The 18365-nt window shown below is 38.5% G+C and overlaps 1 protein-coding gene across 10 annotated transcripts in view; it reads left to right on the forward strand.

Moving 5' to 3' along the window:
• The window catches only part of PLPP4 (phospholipid phosphatase 4), a 343809-nt gene that overhangs the window by 99301 nt on the left and 226143 nt on the right, over positions 1 to 18365 (forward strand). For all 10 annotated transcript variants that reach the window (XM_055093395.1, XM_055093396.1, XM_055093400.1 and 7 more), the window contains one exon: positions 18001 to 18171. In XM_055093395.1, the coding sequence (XP_054949370.1) occupies positions 18001 to 18171 (171 nt within the window). The remainder of the gene's footprint in view (positions 1 to 18000; positions 18172 to 18365) is intronic.

Consider the following 18365-nt stretch of genomic DNA (forward strand, 5'->3'; position numbering starts at 1 on the left):
AGTATCTTGCTTGAGGTCACACAGCAAGTAGTGAAGCTAAGATTCAAACCTCGGCACTAGATGTTACTTTGTATCCACATCTACCTATCTTATATTTAGGTTGGTGCAAAAGTTATTGCAGATTTTGCAATTTTAATGGCAAAAACCACAATTACTTTTGCACCAACCTAATACTTAGGTTAAGATGTTGCAGTCAGTGAAGAGATCTCCAACTGATGATTCATGCGGCTGTTTTCCTCCTCAAAACTTTGTAACAAAAGTATTTTATTTCATTCTAATGTTTGTGGGGCATGTTTCATTGCTAATAATTCTCAAGGAAAATAAGTAATTCAAGTCCTGGCTTAGCATTTTTCTGAGCCTGTGGGAATCATGCTGACCATCGTGACAAATGGCCAGTCTCAGGTGTGTGTTGTAATGAACAGGAAAAATAGGAATGAAATCTGACTTTTCACCCTCAAGAAATAGCTGCATTAGAAAAATAAAATAGCAATGAAGCTTGAAATATGTTCTGGTGTAAGATCTGTAACAGGTAACCTGGCCAGTTTCATTTATTCTGAATTTATTCCCATTACAAGCCTTGAATGCTCCCTGGGCTCTCTCTTGCTAAATCGATGTTTTCAGAATTCTCAGTGGCTTGAATTTTGTAATCTGAGAAATCAATCAAGTGCCTCCGGAGAATGCCATGTCTTATTCTACTCTGAGCCTCCAAACGCCTCTTGTAATTAAGTATTAGTTGAAGTTCATTGCACTTGAATAATGAGGTGATGTTTGGGTAGGTTTCCTTTGTTGTTTTTTTCTTGAGGAGCACAGCTTCTGTTTTTCTGGTTAGCTGAATCACAGTTGTCACAAAAAATGCTATGTAAAGCCTCCCTAATTATAATAGTTAGCATCTCCAAAAACCAAATTCAATACTTTATGGTCATTAGTGTGTTGCTGCAGTCGGCATGCATAGCCCTGGCATGTGTAGCATATGCCCTGTGATTATGGAATTTTACAATTAAGCTTTGACAATGAAAAAAGGGCTGAAGGAGTTGAATTTGTTCCTTTTTAAAATGGTCTGACTTGCCTGATGACCAAATGAATGGCTGCATAACTCTTGTTATAGAGCAAACAGTGTGGTCACTAGCTCTTTCTGCATTTGCTCTGCACTATATAATTTTCTTGCCATACCACAGTTGTTTAACAGGGATAATTGGTTAACAGTGAAATGTATGTACAAAATCATATAGAAAAATAATCATTGGCTTAAATATTATATTTACTATTAAATAATAATATTAATAAATATTAAGTAATAATAAAAAAACAGACCTTCATGTACCCAGCACTTGGTTTAAGAGGTTGAATTTAACTATACCCTTAGAAATCCTACATTACCCTCCTGGTGGCTGATCCTTCTCTCTCTTACTGTGGCCATTATCTTGAGATTTTCAAAATTATTTCTTTGCTTTTCTAGATAGTTTTACATGTGCACACATACACATGTATACATTCCTAAGCAAATTATTGCTTAGTTTTTCCTGTTTTTGAACTTTACATAAAGGGAGTCACACAGCATATGTTTTGTGATTTGCTAATTTTGCTCATTATTATTTTTTGAGATTCTTCTATTTATTGATGTATGTAGCAGGAATTTATTCATTTTCTTTTCTTTCTTTTTTTTTTTTGAGACGGAATTTTGCTCTGTCACTCAGACTGGAGTGCAGTGGTACAATCTCAGGTCACTGCGACCTGCAACCTCCACCTCCCAGGTTCAAGCTATTCTCCTGCCTGAGCCTCCTGAGTAGCTGGGATTACAGGTGCCCACCACCACACCTGGCCAATGTTGGTATTTTTAGTAAAGATGAGGTTGCACCATGTTGGCCAGGCTGGTCTCGAACTCCTCACCTTAAAGTGATCCGCCCACCTTGGCCTCCCAAAGTGCTGGGATTATAGGTGTGAGCCACCACGCCCAGGCTAAGTTTATTCACTTTCATTTTTATCTGCCATTTTAAGCCATGACTATACCTCAATTTAAAAAAAATCATTCTAATGCTCATGGACATTTGAGTCATCTCTAGTATGGACCTATTATAAAGTGTCAGCATGAATTCTTTTTGTGCTTCTTCCAAATATAACTCTCAGATAAATTCCTTGCAGTACAATTTTTGGGTCATTTGCTTATCTTCAGCTTTAATAACTAATGACAAACTGTTTTTACACTCTCACCAGCAAGTTATGAAAATTCCCATTGCCCCACAGTCTTGTCGGCACTTAACATGGTCAGAATTTAGTTTTTGCTTGTCTGAAAGATGTGTTGGTAGCTCCTGGTAGTTGTGATATGTATTTTCCTGAAGACTACTGAGCTAGATCATTCATTAGTTTAATGGATCTTAGCTTTTCTCTTATATAACATACCTGTTCATGCCTTTTGCCCATTTTTTTCAATTAGGTTGTCACTTTTTTCTCATTAATTATTAGGGTTTTAAAAATATTATGGATATTAGTTCTTTGTTGGTCATACTTGTGGCAAATATCTCCCTTTCCTTGCTTGTCTTTTCATTTTCATTTTTTTTTTGCCGTCCACAAAAAAGGGAGATGTTTGTGTATTTATTATTTATTTTTCTTTTGTGGATTTATAAATTCATTTATTTTATAATCCTTATTAAAGAAAGAGTACATACACATTGTAGAAAGTTAAAATATACAGAGAAGCAGACTTTTTAAAAAGAACTTTACATTCCTACTGCCCTGAAGTCACCAGAATTAGCATCTTATGCAGGATTTCATATTCTGAATTTCATACCTGTATGTGTATGTATGTACAGTTGACCCTTGAACAACACAGGTTTGAACTGTGAGGGTGCACTTATATGTGGATTTTTTTTTCAATGAATATATTGAAAATTTTGGGGGGATTTGTGAAAATTTGAAAAAACTCATAGAGGAATCAAAGCCTAGAAATCTAAAAGAAAAATTTAAAAAGCTATGTCATGATTGCATAAAATATATGTAGATACTACATCTACATGTATCATTTACTATCATAAAATATACACAAATCTATTATGAAAAGTTAAAATTTATCAGACCTTACACATACAAACATAGGTGGTACGTGGCATCATTGCAGTCAATAAACTTGAAGCGGCAGTATTAAATCACAGCTGCATAAAATTAACTGTAGAATGCGCTGCACTTCTGTGGTAATTTTATAGCCACCTCCCATTGCTATTGTGGTGAGCTCAAGTGTTTTGAATATCTACCTAAAACACCGTGTGGCACTGATCACCTTCACGTGAGCAGTTCATGTCTCCACGAAATTGGCGGCGGGCCACAGTGAAAGTGATTTCTCACAGTTGTCGCATATTTCCCATTGTGTTTGGTGCAATGTTGTAAACCTTGAATAACACCATGGGACTTATGAAGTGTCACTAGTGATGCTGGAAGTGCTCCCGAGAAGTGGAGAAAAGTCATGACATTACAAGGAAAAGTCAAACTGTACTGACTATGCACTATAGATTGAGGTCTGTAACTGTGGTTGCCCACCATTTCAAGATGAATGAATCGAGCCTAAGGACCATTGCAAAAAAAAAAAAAAGAAGAAAGAAAAAAATCATTTGTGAAGCTGTCACTGCAGCTGCACCAGCAGATGTGAACACCTTATACATTTTCTGAAATATTAGGTTAGTGCAAAATAAGTTGTGGTTTTTGACATTAAAAGTAATGGCAGACTGGGCACAGTGGCTCACGCCTGTAATCCCAGCACTTTGGGAGGCCGAGGCAGGCACATCACCTGAAGTCAGGAGTTTGAGACCAGACTGGCCAACATAGTGAAACCCCATCTCTCCTAAAAATACAAAAATTAGCTGGATACCGTGGTGTGCACCTGTAATCCAAGCTACTCAGGAGGCTGAGGCAGGAGAATCGTTTGAACCCATGAGGCAGAGGTTGCAGTGAGCTGAGATTGCACCACTGCACTCCAACCTGGGTGGCAGAGTGAGACTCTGTCTCAAAAAAACAAAAATAAAAAAATAGTGGTATTAATTTTAATGGTAAAAACTGCAATTATTTTTGCACCAACCTGTACAAAATATGGGTTAATTGACCATTTATGTTATCAGCAAGCCTTCTGGTCAACAGTAGGCTAGTAGTAAAACAGTAGGCTAGTAGGGAGTCGAAAGTTATACTCAGATTTTCAATTGCATGGGGTGTCGGTGCCCCTATCCCCCACATTATTCAAGGGTCAACTGTATATGTAATCAAAACAAATTTTCAGTCACCAACCTCCAAGTTTTCATTTGAGTAGATTTCCTCTCACCATATAGGTAAACCATCTTCAAATTTTCCCAGTTGACCAGCAGTCCTTTAGCGCTTTGGTCAAACAAGTATCCAATCTAGGACTTATTATGTATTTGGATGAACCAAGTTCTCAATGTTAAAGTCAGTTTTATCAGTCCTTTGCTTTGTGATTAGTATTTTTTATATCTTTTTAAACACATGTCTTTCAATCCCAAGACTGTATTATCTTCTAACAGTCCTATAGTTTTGCTTTCTCCTCTAACTTCATAATCCAGAATTGATTTCTGGGTATAGTAGCAGTCCAATTTTTTTTCCATATGGATACCAGCACCATTTATTGATATTCACTGACCTACAACATATCATGACCCCTGCCATATTTCATGTTCATGTAAGGATGGGTCTTTTTCTTGGCTTTTAAAATTCTGATTCATGGGTCTGTTTGCTTATTCCTATACCAATGCTGCAGTGTCCTAATCATTTTACCTTTATAATATGTCTTGACATAATAAATTTTATAATAAGGTTTAAATAAGACAAATCTCCTTGGATAGATTAGGATAGGTTGGGCTGTCTTTGGGTACAAATCTCAGTGGCTTAAAACTCAAAGGGCTTGTTTCTTGCTCATGCTATGCATACAGTTGTGGTCACTCAGGGTCCCAGGCAAACAGAGGCTGTGTTACTATCTCAATATGTTCTTCCACATGAGAGAAGAGAGCATGGAGAATCACTTGTCAACTTGTAATGCTTTCTCCCAGAAGTGACACATGCCAGTTATATTTACATTTCATTGGCAGAGCTACTCCCATGACCACACCTGATTTCAAGGGTGCAAGGGAGTGTAATCCTTGCATAACTGGAAGCAGAGGATTCTACCACATCTCTCCCATTGCTTTTCTTCGGCAGTGTCTTAGCTATTCTCAGCCTTGAGACCCATTTTGTCAAGTTCCATGAAAACCCTTACTAAGATTTTGATTGGGATTTTAGTAAATCTAGGGTTCAGTTTGGGGAGAAGTGATATCTTCCTTTCTAAGCGTATGGTATATTTGTCTATTTATTTAGGTCTTAATGTCTTTTAGTGGTTTTATCCTTCTCTCTTTAAAGGATTTGCACATCATTTATAAGACTAATTCTTAGGTGTTTTATATTCTTATTGCTATTATAAATTTTATTTTTTAAATTACATTTCCTAGCTAATTATTTTCTGGTGTCCAGAAATGCTGGTGACTTTGGTATATTAATTTTATTAATACAGAAATTTTGAAAAACTCTCCTAGTAATTCTAATTACTTATCCATAAATTATTTTGAGTTTTCTACATAGAAAATCATACCACCTGCAAATAAGTACAGTTTCATTTTTTTCGTTTCTAATTCCTAACCCTTTTTATTGAGTTCTCTTGTCTTCTCTAACTAGGGCTTCTTGTGCAATGTTCTAGAAGTGGGGATAGCAAACATTTGTGTCTTGTTACTGATCTTAAGGGAATGCTTTAAACGTCTGACCAATAAGTAGGACTTTTTTGCTAGATATTCTTTATCAGGTTCCTTCCATTTCTAGTTTGCTAAGAATGAACTTCGAATTTTGTACATAAAAAAAAGTGATACTTTCCCTTTGATGTGTTAATGCGGTCATTTATAGTAATCAATTTAAAAAATTTTAAACCTGCTTTAATTCCTGGAATTAACCTACCTTGGCTAAGATGTATTCCCCTTTTACTCAATGCTAGATTTGGTTGATAATATTCTGTTTAAGACTTTTGTAAATATGTTTTGAGTAATATTGGTTGGTAATTCTCATTTCTTGTACCATACCTGTATGGTTTTGGAATCACTGTTACTAAAATAAGACAGATGTACAAAATAGAAATATGAGACCTACAAAATCCATGAAAATTGTTTAAGATATAAATATACATTTCAGGCTGGGCATGGTGACTCACACCTGTAATCCTAGCAGTTTGGGAAGCCAAGGCGGGTGGATCACCTGAGGTCAGGAGTTTGAGACCAGCCTGGCCAAATGGAGAAACCCCACTTCTACTAAAAATACAAAAATTAGCCAGGCATGTTGGCAGGTACCTATAATCCCAGCTAGTTGAGAGGCTGAGTCAGGAGAATCGCTTGAAGCCAGGAGGCAGAGGTCGCGGTGTGCGGAGATCGCGCCACTGCACTCCAGCCTGGGTAACAAGAGCGAAACCCCATCTCAAAAACCAAACCAAACAAACAAACAAACAAAAAAGATGTAAAGATACATTTCAGTGAATGATAGATCAAACATAAATTGGAAAATATATAAGACTTGAATATCATAGTTAACAAGCTTCATAGAATAAATATCCCCTCATTTTTAATTCTTTGTAAAGAGTCTATGTGAGTTGATTTATTTTTTGGAGGGATGTCTGGAAAATATGCCCATGAAAATGTGGTCCTAGATTTCAAAATATAGAATCAGTTTACCTAGAGTTATAAAAGTCTTGAATTTTAAAATATTTTTGTCTTGAGATATTTTAGTAATTTTTATTTGTTTTTAGAACTTAGTCATTTCAATTTATTTCATTGGTCTTTTCAAAGAACTGGTATTTTTGCTTTGAGCCTCTTTACTGTATGTTTGTTTTGCTTTTCATTATTTTCTTTATTATTTTTCTCTTACAATTTTGAATGTATTCTACTGTTCTTTTAAACTTATTGTTAATTTAAATGCAGTGCAATAATGCTAATCTTGTTTTTCTAACAAAAACAATTTAGCTATAAATTTTCCTTTAAATATTGCATTAGCTATATTCTATAAGTTTTAATACATATTATTTTCATTAATTTTAATTCTGGATATTTCTAATTTTCATTGTTTTCTTCTGTGACCCACAGTTGTTTAGTAAAGCTTTAAAAAAATCCCAAACGTAAGATATTTTTCTTGTTATATCTTCAAAATAGTTTATAATTCAATTGCATTATGGTCAGATAGAGATCTATACAGATAACCAGTCCTTAGATCTTTGATTAGCTTTGAGAATTAGCATAAGGTCAGTTTTTATAAATATTCTATATGACTTTAAAAGAACGTGAATTTTAAAATTGTTGGACACAAAGTTGTTATATGTCTATTAGAACAAGATTGTTAATTTGGTGTTCAGATCTTATATGTCCTATCTAATATTTCTGTTTTCTGTTTATTCTTAATTTGTCAATAGCAAAGATGTGAATTAAAATTTTCCACTATTATGGCAAATGTTGTAGTTCTAGGGTATTTGTAATTTCATCAATTTTTGATTCATATATTTGGAGTGATGTGTAAACAGTTTAGAATTGTAATACTTCCTATTATACCTTCTACTACCTGTGTAAGTCATGATCATCTTTATCTCTAATATTGCTTCTTACCATAAAGACAAACATTAATATTGATACAGAATTGTATTCATTAATATTTGTCTCATTTTTCTTTCTTTTTTGTGTGTGCCCTATATTTTATGTAAGTATTTAAAAAAATTTTAAATAGGGAGCAAATTTCTATTCTATTTCTTATAATTACTCACATATTTAAAGCCTTATTCGTATATTCTTTATATACTTCTTTGTCCTTTCTTATACTGTTTTTATGTCTGAATTCATTATTTTCCTCTTTTAGTTTGAAAGTTCTATCAAACCTCTAGTTTAACACACATAGTTAACGAAGTCTCAAGTTAATACCTTTTCTTCCTTCTGAGCAATGTAAGAACATTAAATGCTTTAACTCTGATCGATAATATGTTCTAACCTATTTGACAATGTTATCTGGTATTTTAATTCTAGCTTGATTCTTTCTCCTTCCTCCCAACAAACCACCAACCTCTGCATACTTTAACCCACAGATATGCCAGTGTCTTTGCTTACCAGTCCCTCATGTATCAGCCTTACCACTTTCTGCCTAAAACATATCCCTTACATTTCCTTTGATTTGTTTGTGTGGTGTGTGTGTGTGTGCGTGTGTGTGTGTATGTGCTGTATGCTCTGTGTTTTTGAATTTCCTAAATTGTCTTTGATTTCATTCTTGGAAGATGGCCTTATTCAATATGGAATTCTAGTTTGACAGTTACTCTTTCTTTCTGAACTTTGATGATATTATTTCACTGGCTTCTAGCTTTGATTTTTTGGATCTTTTGAAGTCATCTGTGAGTCTTAAACTGCTGCTCCTTTGTAGGTATTCTTTTCTTCCTTTCTGCATGTCTTTAACAACTTGCTTCTTTTTTTGTGTTGTAAAGTTTTATTAATACTGTGTCTAGGTGTGGAGTTCCTTTTATGTATCTTGTTTGGGATTCATTGGGCTTTATAAATCTCAAGTTTGTGTCTTTCAGTATCCTGAGATATCCTCTGCCATTATCTACTTGAGTATTTCTTCTTCTCCATTTTCTCTGTTACTTCCTCCTGTAATTTAGAATTTCACTTAGATATTTGTTAAGGCCTTCTCACCACATCATCCATGTCACTTACTCTTTCCTTCATTATTTTTCATATGTCTTTTTAAATTTTTAACTAAATTCTGGATAAAATTTGAATCTATCTTTCAATTTGCTAATTCTCTACTTAGGTTTGTTTTACATGCTATTTAATCCGTCTACTGAGTTTTAAAGTTTAATTACTATATTTTTCATTTATAGAAATTCTATTTGGTCTTTTTAAAAATCTATTTTATTATTCTTTTATAATGTTTGTTCTCTGTCCTTAGTTTTAAGCTTCTCTCAAATTTCTTCAAGCATATTGCAAATAGTTATTTTATATTCATGTCTTGTAACTATACTATCTAAACTTGTTATTAGCCAGTTTTTCTTATAGGTTCTCATTTATGATGTCCTAAATCTTTGTGTTTCAGTTTTCTTACTCTGGGCTTTTAATTTTTCCTAGAAGTTTATTTTTTGGAAATATTTTGATGTCTGGGTTGAAGTTGAATTCCTCTAGAGAGATATTTTGCCAATTGCCTGACAGCACTAACTACCCCAGGACCACTCAAAATTAACTCCCCACTTAAGGTTTTTTGGAGACCATAGGAGAAGCATGAATTGGATAGCAAAAACCTATGAGAGTTGGCTTGTAGTTCTAAAATCTCTCCACATAGCACAAAGATGGAGACAGGCAGGTGTCCTTGCTGTTTCCTTCTGAAGGGCAGACTTCTTTTCCTACTTATTCTTTTTTTTTTTTTTTTTTTTGGTCAGATGGAGTCTCATCCTGTCACCCAGGCTGGAGTGCAATGGCGCAGTCTCAGCCCACTGTAACCTCCACCTCCACCTCCACCTCCCAAGTTCAAGCAATTATCCCACCCTAGCCTCCTGAATAGCTAGGATTACAGGTGCTTGCCACCATGCCTGGCTAATTTTTGTATTTTTAGTAGAGATGGGGTTTCACTATGTTGGCCAGGCTGGTCTCGAACTCCTGACCTCAGGTGATCCACCTGCCCCAGCCTCCCAAAGTGCTGGGATTACAGGCGTGAGCCACGGCGCCTGGCCTTTTCCTACTTAAGCAGGTTGTTTAGTCTTTGGGGTGCAAGATTTACTCAGGGATCTTCTGTGACATTTTTAACCACAGGTAGTCCTGAGATTTTGTTTCTTCATCCTCAAAGTGGAAGCTCAAGGTCTGCAGTTCCCCACAGACACGCTCGGGGCCAAGTGTGGATCTCTGGCTTTCCTGTGTCCTTGCACCCTAGGTTTTTTCTCTCCCTTCATTTTTGGGAACCTTGTTTTTATTAATTTTTCTCTGTGTCAACATAGCGGCATGTTTAAAAGATTGTTTTAATATTTCGTCTAACATTTAATTATTTCAAACAAAATATATAGTCTGCTACACTGCTAGAAATAGAAGTCCTAGGTTTGGGAATTATTAGGTATTCTTGTATTTGAAAAGGGGAACTAAACTTTGGCTCAGAAATAGACATGTCTGGGTGTGAGACCAGATTCCGTATTCAATATTTCCAGATATCTGTTTCCTCAGCTTTACTAATAATAACACCTTTTATTTGTATGTTGAATTTCTGTTTACAAAGTCCTTTCACACATATCAAGTCTTTGGAGAGTTGGCTGAAGCAGATGTTGTTATGCCTGTTGAGTGAATAGATGAGATTGTTGAGGGGGACACCACACTGATTTGGAACCCAAGTCTTAATACCTAGAAGAGTTGTATTTTTTTTTCAATGCCATCTTGGATTAAATTATCTCAAAGAAGTCAGCAAGTGGATCTCAATTTGTTGTCTGGGGCAAGTCACTGCTTGGACACTATCTTGAGGGAGATCCGGAGCCCAAAGCTGGGTTTTCTTCTTCTTGTTGCTGTTTGTTTGTTTGTTTGTTTTGATAAAGAGTTCATTGATCCAGTTAGCAGTGTCTGCAAAAGTTACAAGAGATGAAAAATGCAACTTATTTCCTTTCCCAGATTTAAAATGGCCTTCCTGACTTTAAAAAATTCACAGTTCTCATATAAACATAAAATATATCTTTCTAAATTCAGATGGCATAAGTAATGGAAAGACAGACTTTGCTTATTTCAAATAATGAGGCTACTAGTTCTATTTATGGTCAGCTTCCTTTGTGGTGTGTGAGATGAGCATGGAATGGTCTTTCATGATAGGGAATTTATTGCAAGAAAAACTAGAACATGAGGAAATCTTGGAAAGCCACCTCATCATTGATACAATCACTTGGGGCTTCTCATACGGTTGTGCTACAATCTTCTTGAGTTACAAAAATAAGGACCTGGCTTAGCTCGGGACAGTAGCTTGAAGTCAATCTGCTTGCCTTTTTCCACTCATACAATATTTAATATCTGATTGGGCCATGTGGCCAGCACCCATCACAGACTGTCCCTATTGGTCAGCATTTAAGCCAAACATTTCAGGAGTAACAGATCTTCTTAATGCAAAGGCCATTTATATTCCCTTCCTGTGCTGGCTGAGACCCTCATGCAAGGCTGCCAGCAGCAGGTTAGAAGGGTTCTTTTTCTCTAGCAAACCCTGAGACAGGTTGTATGACATCTCGTAAAAGGCAGGAGGAGTTGAGGCTACTCTTTTAGAAGAGAGCAAGGCAGTAACAATCATTACAACCTAAGGGCTTCTCCTGAAGTCCATGCACCCCAATTAGAGGATGATCAGATGAGCACACTGGGCAAATCAATGACTACTCCTTGTTGGTTTTCTTAAATGTGCATTACTCTTCAAATATCTTCATCAAATTTATGCTCTGTTAAGTCCTTTGAAGGTAAACTAAAAATCATTTCTCATTAAAATATCATCTTTATTTCAAACCTGCTCATGCTCATATCAGCTCCTCTAATGTCATTATGGAAAAAGGCAATTTCTTTCTTTTGATGGCTTATTTTTATATTTATGTTTCAGATCATTGTGGCATATAATCAAAGGAAAAGTTATCCTGGGGATTTAGACCTTCTGTAGATTAAGATGCTCAGATATGCAAAACCACTTCCCATCCTTGTGACTGTCAGTAGTTTTCTCCAGTGCAAGGAGTAACATTTATGAGTTTTCATAAGCATTTTTCATCAAGGAGTGTGGGGTGGACAGTGGAGCCAAAGCACCTTCTGTCATTCAAAAATCCTTAATCCCCAACCAGATGCGGTGGCTCACGACTGTAATCCTAGCACTTTGGGAGGCCAAGGTGGGTGGATCACTTGAGGTCAGGAGTTCAAGACCAGCCTAGCCAACATGGTGAAACCCCAACTCTACCAAAAATACAAAAACTAGCTGGGCATGGTGATGGGCACCTGCAATCCCAGCTACTCGGGAGGCTGAGGCAGGAGAATCACTTGAATCCGGGAGGCGGAGGTTGTAGTGAGCTGAGATCACACCACTGCACTGCAGCCTGGGGTAAAGAGTGAGACTCCATCTCAAAAAAAAAAAAAAAAATTCTGAATCCTCCTCTGCTGCTACTTTCCCTCCTTGTATCTGCCCATTCCCTGGATCAGTGCCTCCAGCCAGTTGACAAAAGGACAGCCACCTTCCTCCCGCTATCATTTTTCTTCCCACCACTGTTCTTCCTCTGCACTTCTTGTGCGTTGAGCCTGAGTTGATTCTTTTTCTCAGAACAAAATCCTCTTTGAAAATGCAACATGAGGTAAGAAAAGGAGTTTATAGTCTGCTTTTTTCTGTTTGCATTTCCTGCCTCTGACATTTGCTTTCAGAGTAATTAGGAGTTTTGGAGTTCCTTTTCCTTGTCCCCATTGCTCATTTTCAAACAGGACTGTGCAACCCTTTCCATCATGAGATGAAAATATCACATGGCTCAGGTAGCTCAGGTATCACCCTGCCTAGAAACAGGGGATAAAGGACATGACCTTTCATGTCTTTCTGTCCCCAAGGACCTTGGCCTCTTGCTAGAATACTTAAGAGGGTCCAGGTATGTTTGTAAAATGAATACATGGTCTCTACTATTTATATATTCATTTGGGCATTACATATCGGGTGCCTCCTATTGTCAGGCAGTGTGTTCGGTCCTAGAGCTTCAACAGTGACCCTGATGGGCATGTCCCTAATTGGGGGTATGAAAACAAATAGGCAGTTAGCATTGCTCTAACTGCAATAACGCTAAGAACATCTGTGATTTTTGCTCTATTTAAAGAGAACACATAGTTTCTAAAGAGCTGCATCACACCTATATAAATGATTTGTACTTTCTGAGCCTCCATTTCTCATTCATAGAATGGCCTAATGACTACATCATTATGTTGTTCTGGGGATGAAATGAGGCAACATAATGAAAAGCTTCCAGCACAGTGCCTGGCCCATGGGAGGTACTCAACCTCTGATCACCTGGCTGTCCTTCTGATGGAACGCTCCTCTGCCTGCTCTGCTTGGCATGGTTTCCTCCTGCTGATGAGGGTGGGCAGGCACTGACCAGGCAGGCTTGTTTCCCACATCCTTTGTTTCAAATGGTCTTCTGGAGATGCACTTACATCCTCTGCAAAACACCCTTCCACACTAAGGTTTATTAAACTACCCAACGTTGCCTTTCTCCCTCAGAGAAGATCATACCAACTCTCTGAACATCCCAAAATGGAAAGTTTGTATAGATTGACTCATCAGAGCACAATTGAGTGTTCAGTGCCAGAAATTATCAGCTTGTGTGGAAAAATATAATTAGCAAAAGTAAAAAAATACAACATAAAAAGCAGGATCTGTCTTCCTGATTCTTATCTCATTTTTTTTTAAGAATTTTCTTTTTTGGTGCCAGTTTTGTGTTTCTTGCAATCAGTAGGGTCCAAAGATTTTCCACTTGGTTTAAGAGTCAACTGGGGATGAAGGGAAAACTACAACATTGCACCTAAGCTAGTACAATGACTAGACCTTTCTTTGCAAAGGGAGAGTTTTGAACTCATCTGGGTTGCTGGAGAGAAGAATCAGTGATTCCTTTTCAGTGTCACCAGGCAGGCAGATAGCCCTGTTCGTGGGATGGACCTGGTGTTACCGCCTATGTCAGCTCCTTTTATTGTAATGCTTTGCCTATCTACCCTCATTCGTAACAACCAGTGAGCATCACAAGTGTCAGAAACAGGGTGAAAAGTCATTATCTTTCATCTTCTTCCTAGTTTAGACCATCTTTCCTACTCACAGACAGATCAATACATAAATATTAACAATCAGCTGCTACAAATAAAGAAAACCTACTACAAGGCTTTGAAAGCGAGGGACATATGCTCTTCCCACAGGTCACTATGCCTACTTCCTTCCCATCAGTAGTAAAGGGGCGTGTGTGTGTGTGTGTGTGTGTGTGTGTGGTCTGTGTGTCTCCAACTCTGGAGAGCAAATGAACAAGTTTGTCCAGGACAAGTAGACTCTGAATATCCTCTCATCCCACTGGCTCGGGAGTTTTCTACTTATATTTCTGTTGTTGGTAATGTTAGCAGGATATGAGCACATTTGTCCTGTCTTATAATCCCAATGTTTAAAAATGTTTAATGCCCTAAGTCTTTGAATGCTCTTGTCTCAGTTTTAGTTCTTAATCAAGCAGAAAGCTAGGACTGTGCTTAAAGGGAGGATGGAGGTAGGGTGGGGGACAGACACTCACTTGGAATGCAGGTCATTTAACTTGTTCCATGCTAGCACCCTCCCCCTCCTCACAGTGTGTAAAATGCTTGTTTTCTTTGAGAAGAGAGTAGCAAGTCCTATGGCTAGAGTCAGAAAACATGTCTTGGACAGCCTTCCTGGTTTTTTGTTGTTGTTGTTTTTTCCTCCCAGTTGAACTTGAATCTGAGCCTTGATGATTTAGAGTCCTAGGATTTCAGAGTTGGGTGGGAGATGGCTCATGGGAGAGATTGCACCTTGATCCCAAACCCCTTAGCTGCCAGGAAGAGTGTCAGAAAAATTATGAAATCATACTAATTCAGTATGGGTTGGTAGAGTCTCGTTCTTCCTCAGGTAGTTACTGGAAAAACAGGAGTGCAGAGAACCAAGGCTTCCCATAGCTCAGACATGCCCTTGGGCCAGAGGGAATGGCCTCAAAAGTCCTTTGTCAAAGGATATTATGTTAATTCAATAACAGTATAAATATCAGTAAGAAAGTGACAAGCATAAGGTTTAGCATGAAATTGGAGCCTCATTGTGTAACTTAGGAAAGTAAGGGCACACAGTGAAGTTTAAAAAAAATATTAAAAGGCCCAGTAGCGTGTGGGCAGGAAGACTGGCTGCTGCTGGGTGCCCACAGGATCTAGGCCCTTGCACATTGCCTATAAAGATGACTTGGAATTCATCCTCTTTTTCAAAGAGGCAGAGGCTTCAACATTTTGGAGGGGTCACAGTGGTGGTCCTGGCTCCCGCCGTGTGGGAGAGAATACATTTTACCTACCCTCCAAAGAATGAGTTAGAGCCTGGGGTGCCAATGCAGGCCAAATACAAGTTCCTGAGACAGCGAAATCAGGCGGATGCTGAGGATCTCACCTCAAACCATTTGCCCGACAGTGGAGGGTTTCCACGGCCCTTCCCCTTCTCCATGCCCTGGATGTGCCCGGAGGTGCTGTAGGCAGTATTGGTTGCTTGGGCTGATGACTCATATGTCTTGAAGTCTCCAAGTCATTTTTTATGGGGACACATAAAAATTCCTGCTCAACAGCTGCCCTATGTTCATTGATTTGTTTGTTTGTTTGTTTCCCTAAGAGATGCCAGTTTGGCAACACCCAAGGCTGCCTCTCCCCTGATTCAGATCTTGGAGACTTTCATCCAAAACCATGCAAAGCCCCAGGGCAGTTTTTTTTTGTGTTTCCATGCATTTAGTGTAATTAGGTGGATAAACTTGCTAAGCCACCTGATTTGAATAAAGTCCATTATTCCTCCTGAAGGAGCTCAGGATGGGGTCAATACCAATGGGAGCCAACTCTCCAGCCTCCTCTCTCACTGGAATACCTCAAGGAAGAATGTAAATGAATAGAAGGAACAGAGCAAAGGGGATGAGGATAGAATTTAAGAAGTCGTTGTGCTTGCTAGGATGGTGGCCAGATAGGGCCACTTTGGAACATCATGTAAACCACTTAATAACCTCCCACCACAGTATCTAGAGCAGGGCTGGGCCATGCAGTTTCTTCTCACATATTTTTACTTTAAGCAGAGTACTTAATATCTATTGGCACGGCTCTGATGTTAATCATCAGACCTAACTCTGAAATCCTAGGACTCTAAATCATCAAGGCTCAGGTTCAAGTTCAACGGGGAGGAGAAAAAACAACAACAAAAAACCAGGAAGGCTGTCCAAGACATGTTTTCTGACTCTAGCCATAGGACTTGCTACTCTCTTCTCAAAGAAAACAAGCATTTTACACACTGTGAGGAGGGGGAGGGTGCTAATCATTACGCAGAAGTGTTTCAATGCACACACCACTCACATTTAGATTTACTTTCTTTTGCTGCATCTTTATACCTAGGATAAACCTGGTTTAATATTCCATTAAAAATTTTTTTAAAACCACTGTAACTTTGTTTAATTTGGTTGCTGAAAAAAGTTCTACTTTGGTATAATCTTGTGTTTGTAACCGAGATCGCTTTTAAGAAGGCACATTCTTATCAGAGATAATTTGGAAAAGCTGCAGGTTGTTCGCTGTTTGGTACTATAGTAATGATTATCTTGAATTTACAATTTAGGGTCCTACTTGTTTCACTTAGCATGCATCCTAAATATTGTCTATATTGTTACATAATCATGTGGTTTTCATGGTTGCATCATAGTCTATTACATGGAAATGTCACAGCTTGCTTATCTATTCTTCTGTACTGATCATTTTCAGTTTTTCAATATTTATCAATAACTTTGAGCAGAAAATCTTCTAGATTTCCCTTATATTTTATATTATTTTCTTAAGATGGACTTTCCAAGGTCTCTTATAAAGACAATGAATGTATTTTAGGCCAAGGCTTCTCCAAGTGCAGTGTATGCACAGATCGCTGGTGGATGTTGTGAAATGCAGATTCTAACTCAGTAGGTTAGACCTACTGAGTTGGACCTGAGGATCTGCATTTGTCACAAATGCCTGCATGATGCCCAGACTGTGGCTCAGGGCTTTGGGCAGTCTCTTAAATTTGCTGGTGTATTGGCATTGAGAATATGTATAATACTCGTTTTGCCAAGTCACTGTGTGGGCTGGTTACCTAGGAGCTCCGCCCCCTCAGAAGTACTTTCTAATCAAGAAGAAAGTTTGGATTAGACTGGTGTCCAGAGGGATGGGGAGCTGTAACACCTGCCTTCAATAAAAGCCTCTAAGCTTAGTTGTGGCCACCATTAGAATCATCTGGGGAGTACACACACACACACACACACACACACACTCTCTATCTCTCTCTCTCTCTTTCTCTCTCTTTCTCTCAGCTCCCTCCAGACCACTACAAACAAAATGGCTGGCAATGGAACCTGGCTATCAGTATTTTTTAAAGCTTCCCAGGTATTAGAGGTGACTCTGTATAGCCAGTGTTGAGGACCATTGTTGTAAGCCCTTCCCACCTTAAATCTCACTGAGCTCCCAACTATGTTTTATACCTGCTTGGATGTAAAGCTTGGGGCTTATACATGCTACACTCAGACCTCCACACTTTCGACAATGGATTTAGCACAGCCATGAGTTGTCTTTGCAATTCAGAAAAAACAATAACCATTATTTCAGACAGAAAACAAGGTATTTGTCATCGCTGACTTCTCCATCAAACTCACTCTTTTGTAGCATTTGCTGGTCCCATCTTACTGAATGCCACCATTGTACACTCAATCTCCCAAGCCAAAAACCTGGGGCTGATCCTAGCCCCTTTACTTTCCCATGCCCTTCAGATCTAAGCAGTTCTCACAGTCCTTTGCTCTGTATGTACTTGTTTCTTATAGAATGTATCACATTATATTAAAATTATCTCTTAGCATGGTATGTCCTTCAACTAGACCATGAGCCTCTTGACTCCAGAGATAGTATCTGATGCATCTATTTATTCCCCACATCTAGTGCAGTGCCTGTCTAGCACAGAGTCGAGACTCCTGAAGTAGCTATTGAATGAATGGATGAAATAAAATAGGTTTTGATCACATGTAATCCTGGAAGATTATTCTTATGGTTGAAAGTTTCATAGCAGCGTGGTGCTAGCAGGAGCACAGATTGCCTAGATAGTGCCTGGTGCCAACATGGCCTTGGCCTTGGGGGTGTGCAAGACGGCAGACGGAATGCCCAGCATGCCCTGAGTCCCTGCCACTCACCACCTGCTAGAGTAACACCTGCTGTTTCTGTTTGGCAGTTGCCTTTTCGGGCCTTGGCTTCACGACGTTCTACTTGGCGGGCAAGCTGCACTGCTTCACCGAGAGTGGGCGAGGAAAGAGCTGGCGGCTCTGTGCTGCCATCCTGCCCTTGTACTGCGCCATGATGATTGCCCTGTCCCGCATGTGCGACTACAAGCATCACTGGCAAGGTGAGTCCCTGCGCAGGGCCTGACTAGTCCTCACTGTGGTTGCCCCTCTCCTCCAGGGATGGGTGTAGAAATGCACCAATTGTGGGGATCTAAGTGCCCATTGTCCAAAACCAGAGGAGGCTGAAATGACAGAGCGGATAAAATTTTGAAGCAAATATGCTGGTTCAAGTGAGGTCTGGCCTTCCTGGGGAAAG

This window comes from Pan paniscus, chromosome 8 (genome assembly GCF_029289425.2).
Source record: "Pan paniscus chromosome 8, NHGRI_mPanPan1-v2.0_pri, whole genome shotgun sequence".
Classification (NCBI taxonomy): Eukaryota; Metazoa; Chordata; class Mammalia; order Primates; family Hominidae; genus Pan; species Pan paniscus.